This window comes from Stereum hirsutum (genome assembly GCF_000264905.1).
Source record: "Stereum hirsutum FP-91666 SS1 unplaced genomic scaffold STEHIscaffold_3, whole genome shotgun sequence".
Taxonomy (NCBI): Eukaryota; Fungi; Basidiomycota; class Agaricomycetes; order Russulales; family Stereaceae; genus Stereum; species Stereum hirsutum.
In genome coordinates, this window is record NW_006763133.1 from 3,477,814 (window position 1) to 3,486,857 (window position 9,044).

General features: G+C 48.9%; 1 protein-coding gene across 1 annotated transcript; it reads right to left on the minus strand.

Annotated features, from left to right (window-relative positions):
- Positions 1-6,288: 6,288 nt before the first annotated feature.
- On the minus strand, positions 6,289-6,693 carry STEHIDRAFT_51780 (uncharacterized protein; the record flags this gene model as incomplete). The annotated part of the gene is made up of 1 exon (XM_007300432.1): positions 6,289-6,693. A coding segment is annotated over one exon (405 nt), but the record flags the coding sequence as incomplete, so codon positions are not given.
- Between the last annotated feature and the right edge of the window lie 2,351 nt (positions 6,694-9,044).

A 9,044-nucleotide genomic window follows, 5' to 3' on the forward strand; every position in this document is an offset into this window, starting at 1 on the left:
AAAAGAGAAAGAAAAAGAACCTGAGGCTTGAGACTGCCGCGGCTACCCGATGAACGGAGCGGCAGGGGGGACCTTCAGTGTGTGCGAGCTGGGTTGAGGTCCGATGGCGATACCGCCTGTACTCGCCCTAGACTGCCGTTCGAGGCACGCTAGGGCGACGTCGAGAGGATGGCGATACCGCCTGCACTCGCCGTAGACCGCCGGTTGAGGCGAACTAAGGCGACGTCGAGAGAGAGAAAGAAAAAGAAAAGAGAAGAGACGATGAGTGCAGCAGATGGGATTAGCCGATGCCAGCGAAGCGAGTAAATACAGGCAATTCAAACTCCGACAAGCTCCGACTCGAGATAAGATAAGATAATCAACAACTGAAGGCTGCGAAATTTATTCTACGTTTAAAATACTCCCTAGCAGGAAAATGTGTGTTACAGATTTGCTGATGCAAGGGGGCAGCAAAAATATAATAAAAAACCAGGGGTAGGGGAGAGGGGGGTCCCAAGGGTCCTTGTTCGTCACCCGACCGGACTTCTCCGGGAAGCCTGTTCTTCGGTCATGAACGGATTTGTAGCAAGTAGGAACACATCTGTCGTACTTTTGCTTATTCCGAATGACACCTGGGATTTACAGGTGCAAATTACCTGCACTGTGATCTTCCGAAGAATACTTGGACGTCTTTGGCTGTGCTTGGAGACCGCGATACTACCTATTTGATCGTGGAGACGGGACAGAGTCTTTCCACATCTGACAGTGCCACGTGAGCTCGTAACTGGCTGGACCTGCTTGATTTTGTTCCCCTATTCATTCCTTCTATGTATATAGCCTCAATAATCTATTTGTCTTGTGTCTATTAGTCCGGTTGTCTAGACCGAATACTGAAGTGAGGCTCAATTCTCTCGTTCTCACTCCGAAATGCGAGCACTCGTCACTATCGCTCCCAGCTGCTGCCTCACTATCCAAGCTCGAACACTCTCATGCCGAGCAACAATGGAAAAAAGAAGAAGATGGTATGTATTCACTTACATTAGTGGCTATCTTAAGGCGTCTATCTGATCTTTGCCTTCCTAACGCTGACCCGGAGCAGGATGACGGAGGCGAGACGTTCACGGTCAACAGCAAACGCTGGTGCGACTCATGCAAGGAGGATATCAACATAGGTTTCAGCGGCGAGAAGAACTGGAACCAACATACCCAAAGCAAGGAGCATAAATCGAAGATTCCCACCACTTCGAGCCGTGGGATGCTGAAGTCTTTTTTCAAGTGCCTGTCTCCCAAACCGACCCAATAAGCTCCCACGGCGGGTTCATCAACGACGAGCCGCCACGATCAACACACAACGACTCCTCATGCAGTCCATGTCTCACCGTCATCATCACTTTGTCCTCACTCTCCCTCGCCTTCTCCAACCACGAGCGCTCAAACTCACCACGTAGCACATCATCATCCCTGTAACGTGTCGCCACCATCGTCACCTCGTCCGCACTCACCTCATCCACCACACACCCCTTCCCGACATGCATCCCCGGTGACCGCGCCCAGCGAACAGATCACGGAGCTGGTAAACGTGTCAGCTCGATCTTTTTCATCCCCTTCGGCATAGACATCTGGCGCGGTCGCTCACATCGCTGGCACCGACTCGGATCCTATTGACGTCGATACCATTCACAATCAGCCGGAAGACTCACCTGCGATTACCGCTCGAGCAGATCTTCTTACAGAGCTTCAGGCAGCATGTTCTTAGCTGCCACCCGACGTCCCGGTCGCAACGAGTGCGGACACGTTTGCTACGATCTCAGGAGACCGAACTGTAGGCGTGTTAGACGCAGAAAAGGTTTGGGAGGAGCGGTGGAATCAGGAGTTGGACCGTGTGGTTGGTTATGGGGCATCTGTAGCAGACGTGGTGCGTCTCATTCGTCGGGGAAAACTGGGCCTGGAAGGGTTCTGTGTGTGGGTTGAGGCGTTGGAACGTATTGGATTGGACACAGCCAGACTTTAACCTCGACTTCAGCATGTCTTAGACGTGGTCGATCTCTTGTGGGTGTTTATGTCGCTCCTTTTTCTCCGTTTCTAACTAACGGCATATGTTGAAGGTTCAAGGACCGCGGTCTCCGGCGTGTTAATGCAACTGACATGTTGAACCATCCTCCTCCCCACTCGAAAGCCTCCGTACCTTCCCGCTCCGTACCTCCGGCTACATCCTCTGCCCCCTCCACTTCGACCAGTCGACGCAACCGACGACCAGTTCTCCACGAATGCTTCGGATATCAGCTCACCCTCCCAGCGGTGAATCACCAATACCCGTCTACCCGTTTGGCCTTCACGATGTCCGTGCTCTCCCATGGAGCATAGCTATTCTGAATCCTGGCTCAAAGTTATACCTCCTCTCGGACTCATGCGCTTTTGAAACCGTCCGTTTTGCCTGTGCATCCTGCGAGCAACTCCACAACCACTCAATCATCATGGCAATTCACCATCGTGCCGCGAATGGTGCTCATGAGAACACTCCTTGGGCCTACTTGGGCATCGGTCATCGTGATGATCTTCTGCGCCATCACATCAAGCAGAAGGACACCCTACGTCTGGACGGTCTCAATCACGGTCGTCTCATCATAACCCGTACTCGCCACTTGGACGCTCATCGGCGCCTGGTGATATCGATCATCAATAACGACATCCCTCGCATTCGAGCGGCCCTTGCTGTTATAGAACGAAACGGCGGGGGAGTATATGCATTCATTCAAGCCATTGATGCGGCTGCGATGCGGGCGTACAGCCCGAAGTGTTACCTACAGATGGAATATTAGCGTGCGTTCTTGATCTGGAAGCTTGGTGGGGTTTTTGCTGCCAACCTCGCCCATCGTACATTGGGCCTTCCTTCCATCGACACTACTCGCCGCCACATAACCTCTGAGCCAATTCACGCATTGCCCGCTTTTCCTACGGTCGCCAGAGGAACCCTCGAGTGTGAAAGCTTTTTCTAGGGTCCATTCACGTCCCACTTCGCCCACAACGAACGGACCGAACCGTTGTGACTCCCGCAGCCCAAAGCCTGTCACAGGTCCAGCTGCAGGTGTGACAAGGGGAACCTGATACATCCATAGCTCCTCTACTAAGCCTTGTTCTGACAGCGACACAGGTCTGCACGAAGACTGGGGCGGCTTGACCGTCAGAACTAATGTATAATGTAAGTAGAGAGTAGCAGAGACAGTCGAGTGAGCCCCGAGGTGAAAAGGATGCGCGGCCACACATTATGTAAACAAGTAAGTACGAGTAATGAATGGGTGGCGCGTCAAGAAATGCAACGTTAACAGCCCCCCGTGACAAGACAGCTCCATGAGTTATAAAGTGAGGCCAAAGATGGGAAGTAAGTGGGCAAGAGTATCACGATTGAGTGCTTTGGTGAGAGCATCTGCAGGCATATCACGTGTGGAGACATAATGAACAGAAATGGTACCTTTTGCGACCTCATCACGAAGCCAGTAGTATCGTAAGTCTAAATGCTTCATGCGTCCGTGATGTTCAGAATTCTTGGCAACAGAAAGGGCAGACTGGTTATCAATCCCAAGTGGAATAGGATGATTGAAAGTGAAACCGAAAGAAGTGAAAAGATTGCAAAGAAATAAGATCTCTTGACCCGCTGTAACTGCAGAAATATACTCTGCCTCAGTCGTAGAGAGTGCTACGATCGTATGAAGGCGGCTACCCCAACTGATTGTACCAGTTCACATCCTGACTATAAATCCACTAGTGGATCGACCATTGTCCATGTCTCCACCATGATCAGCATCACAGAATGTGGTGAGGAGTGGTGAGTCTGGTGATTGTGAAGGGTCTGGTGCAAAGGTGAGCTTGTAATCCAAGGTAGCTTTGAGGTAGCGGAAGAGGTGTTTCAGGGCCTTCCAATGCTCAACTCCAGGATTCTTGCTGTACAGAGCAAGAACACCGACCGCATGCTGGATGTCAGGGCGAGAAACAGTGGCCAAATATTGTGCAGCTCCTACACCCTCACGATAGGGTTTATCTCGCATCTCCTCATATTCTTTGGCAGTTCGGGGAGACATGGCAGCAGTAAGACGGTACCAGGATTCATGGGTGTAGAGACAGTATCGCAGTCTGACATACCAAAGCGATCTAGGATGTCAAGAGTATATTGGCGTTGGGAGAGTGAGAGTGAGCAGTTAGGGTGATCACGAGTGATTTCGACACCGAGAAGCCAAGAGACTGGACCAAGATCGCGGTATTTGAAGTGAAGGCAAAGGTCGTCCTTTACTTTCCGGATTGCAGGTTTGGACTTGGAAACAATGGTTATGTCGTTGATGTAGACAGGGATGATGATGTGGACATCTTCTCAAGAGTAGACCCAGACACTGTGTTCACAGTCAATCCGATGGAAGTCAATGGACTCCAAGACCTGATTCAGCTTGACATGCCAAGTTCGGCCAGCTTGCTTCAGTCCATATATGGACTTACACAGCCGCCAAACCCATTCCTTTCCCTTCTCCATGAAACCCTCTGGTTGGTCCATAAATATCGTCTCCTTTGGTTCGCCGTTGAGGAATGCAGAGGATGTGTTGATGCTCTCAGCTTCAAGGTCGTCTAGAGCACAGAGACAGGGGATAGTACGGAGAGTCGACCAGCGAGGCTTAGGACAGAAGGTACCACTGATGTCGTAGTCTTGACCCGGACATTGTGCATAACCCTTTGCAACGACACGAGCCTTGAAGCGTTTGATCGATCCATCGGAGTTATGCTTGATTTTGAAGACCCAGCGTGACCCAATAGACTTCTCACCGGGAGGTAGCCTGACAAGTTCGAAGGTTTCATTCTTGAGAAGTGCATCGAGCTCCTTGGTTGCTGCATCGAACCATTATTGTGCTTCATCTGCACCACAAGCCATAGCCTCCCTGTACGTGCCTGGCTCTGCTCCACTCCGACCTAAGACGACATGGGCAAACTCCAGGGCCTGAGTGTGGGAGAGATGATCTGCACCAGGGTAAAGATGACAGAGTGCTGAGGAGACTGATTCAGGCGAGAGTGCGGTGAGGACTTGGTGACCAGTTTCATCGTCTCCAGGCCGTCCAATAGCTTCATCGGTAAGAGGTTGGTGAGGATTTTCTGCAGCAGGAGGATGTGGAAGACCGTTAAGTAAGTACGAGTAACGAATGGGTGGCGCGTCAAGAAATGCAACGTTAACAGTTCCTCGACTAATTTGATACAATTTGCATAGTTTCTTCATGAAGCTGTTCTTAGAAGATGGGGTGTCTCTTTGGATGGTATTCCGGACGGAGGTAGAGGTGTATGTTTGGTTGAATATGATTCATCGTCAGTTGGGTTTGTCAAACCGGAACCCGGTATTGATACACTGGTTCCGGTATAGAGACCTGTAGCCCAAGACCGTTTAGATCACCCTGTCGATTTTGTTTTACGTTTAGTGTTGTCTTTTGTTTGTTTATTTATTTTCTTGTGCTGTTATGATATATCTTGCCTAAAAAACATACAAAAACATTGGACACAAATCTCGCTTTTTGTTGGCCGCAATACTTTTCAGTCTAGCTCTCTTTCATCTTGTTTCCTTTGTTTGTCCACTCATGCTTTGTTTAGCTATTTACATACTGTTCTGTCAATGTCATGCTGGCTCACTCAGATCCTTACTTTGCGAGTTCCATTCTGGTTGACAAGGAGCTGTGGTGACGTGTTTTGCAAGTTTTGGAGAGTGTTCAGCGAGCGCTCAATTGTATAAATATAATTCATCCATAAGCTGCCAGTACAGGAGAGTACACAGGGACAAGAAGCAGGAGAAGCCCAGATGCGAGTATGCTCGACTCTCAATCAGAGGCTGCTTCACCAAACCTAATAAAATCCAGGAAACAGTCAGAGATCTGAACATAGGCAGTGTCCCTGACAGTAGTGCCAGATCTTCCTATGCATACCGATATTGCTCTCGGCGCAGATCTTAAGACTACAGCTTTTGATACTTGTTCCTCTGAATGAACAGTGGTATCATCTCTAATTGATATCACGCCCAGTCAGTATTGTACACCGACGAAAAAAATGGTGGCACACTACAGTATACTCACGGTTCTTTAATAGTAGAGTGCTTATTATATCTGACTAAGTTCATGTTCAAGACTGTATGCTTAAGCATTATATCATCACATGTAGAGTACAGCTGGTATTCAAGAGAATGTCTTGGAAAATGTTTAAATTTAGGTGCCACAAAAGGGGTGCCACAGTTTGAACCACTAACAAAAAATGTTTGATAAAGAAATCATGGACAACACGAAGTGCCAAAAATCAGTACAGAATGTTACCACCCTTGGCCTTTAGAAGAGCATAAATGTGAGTCAGAAGTGATGAATAGAGTTTCTGAATATATCCAATATCAATCTGGTGCCACTCCTCCTGCAAAACCCTCCATAACTCTTCCTTGTTGCACGGGCGACCACATTCACGGAGTCGAGCTTTGAGGTGGCTCCAGACATTCTCGATGATGTTGACATCAGCACTGAAGGCTGGCCAGATGAGCGTACAAAGGCCAACCTTGTCGAACCAGGTATGAATATGTCGGGATTTGTGTTTCAGATCGTTGTCTTGCTCGACAACAAATGCATCTAAATCCACCCCAAAATCCCGAGCAGTTCCCAGTAATCCCTCCTCTAATATACTCTGGTACTGGGCAGAGTCCATGATTCCCTCAACTCATATGAGCTGTCCAACCCCAAATGGCGTGACTAACCCCCACACCATGATACAACCACCCCCGTGCTTCACCTTCTTCTTCGTGTACCTTGGGTCCAAAGCTTTCCCTTGCCTTCTCCAGGCCCATCTCCCCCCATCCGACCCAAAAAGATTGAACCTAGCCTCGTCTAAGTACCACACCTGCTTCCAGTCCTTCTCCGACCAATCCGCCACACTCTCCCGAGCCCAAATCCTACGTTTCTTCATGTGATCCTTCGAAATGAATGGGACAGATTGGTGTGTGTAGGCTCTGAGGCCCTTGGAGTAAAGTGCTTGAAACATTGCTCACGGAGGGCTGTAGCAATGTCGACCTGACCAGATTCGACTTTGCGGGCACCAAACTTCCGATCATGACGTGTCAGTTTGCATTTGTGGCCTAAGCTGTGACCAATATTATAAAGTCGCGGTTGATGACATACTTGCGGTATTAGGGAATGACACAGGTCTGGGTGACCCGGCCAGGTACTTTACCCTGACCTGGCTGGGTCAGGTACGGGTCATGAGTCTGAGACCTGCAGCTGACCCAGACCCGTGTCCCAGGTACCCGTGGGTCAGCTAGGTCATTCCGGCAGTTTCCGGATAGCTGTGCGCTTCCTGCCAGCTCACTCATTCTCATTCTCTCCCTTCTCTCTCTTCTCTCCTACAGTCTCAGGCCCCGAGTGTGCGGCAGGGCTGGTGGTGCTTGACACATTTGTGTCCCTACTAGCCCTCATTGCAGCTCTATTCTATCCAAGATAGCCATGTATTCTCAAGTCCGGAAGAAAGTCAGGGCCCTCACCTTCACCCAAACAGTAATCAAGCTGTACAATTTTTTCCCACCGTAGCATTACCTCTATATCAGTGTTTTCTGGGGTTTTCGAACCCTCCAAACATGCTCCCATTGTCCGTTTATCAATACATGTCTGTGTTCTTCTGGTGCATCCCATTCACTTCCTCATCCTATCTCAAACACTAATTGGGCCGTACGCCTTTTTCCCACCGTAGCATTTCTCATATTTCAGTGTTTCCTGGGGTTTTCGAACCCTCCGAACAAGCTCCCATTGTCCGTTTGCCGATATGTGTCCGTGTTTGTCTGGTGTGTCCCATCTACTCCCTTATCCTCACTCAAACACTAATTGGGCCATACGTCTTTTTCCCGCTGTAGCATTTCTCTGATCTTAATGTTTTCTAGGGCCTTCGAACTGTCTAAACAAGCTCCCATTGTCCATTTGATGATGCGTGCCCTCATTCAACAGGTGCGTCCCACTCTCCTCCAGCACATCCACACAATCGTCCAGTGACAAGTCTTCAATCGCTCTTGCAGTCTTCACTCATAGTAGGAAGTATGACAGTTGTATATTGACCATCAAAAGGTTTACATACAGACGTTGCTTCCATTTACATTCCTTCTTTCTGTGCCTGGGCTACGTACTCCTTCTTTCTGTTGAGCAGTGTATGGTTAACGTAGTGAAACCACTGGCAGTAATTACCTGGAGTAAGACTTGAGTTAGGTTGCTGATAGCACGCAGTGGTTAGAGAGGCGAGAAAGTGTTAGAATTACAGAGCGGAGCCCAGGAGGTTTATATACATGCAGAGTGTACAGCCTTAGTAAAACTATACAGCCATACACATGGGAGCAAAATAACAATAAGAAAAGATAAGTATTGTGTCATATGAGAACATGCCGGACCGGCGGACATAGCCACCATTCAACACTTTCCCATGATTTCCAGCTGTTGTGATCACCCACAGATGTAGATGTAAGACCTTTATAAAGGTACCTGCTAGCAAGGGGATTCTTTACAATGGTTCCTCTGGCCCAAGAATTATAAATGCCAGTACTGGGCTGGCTACTGGGGCGGCCGGGGGGTGATTCTGGGTGGCCGAGTGGACCAGGATGATGGGGTAGGGCATACGGGGGTGATCCTTGGGGTAGGGCATACGGGGGTGGTCCTGGGGGTAGGGATGGGGTAGGGAATGGAGTAGGTATACTGGAGAATGGGTACAGCGGGTAGATAGAGTGTATATGTTGAAACGGGCTGGGTTATTCATGGATAAAATAGGGAATATGGGCAGGGATGATCACAGGGTGAATAGGGACAGAATGGTGGCTGATAAAAACACAGAAAAATAGTAGGGTAGGGGTACTGGATACCTTGAGATAGATCGGTAGGGGAAATGAGGTGATCTGGGGGTATTTTGGTAACTTTGTGAGTTTTGTGAATTAGAACAAACAGATTGCATTGCCAAGTGTCATTTTGATGGAATTGACATATAAAAATGTGAATTGTGGCCTGATTTTGGCAACATAGAAGGAGGCCAATTTTGGAGGT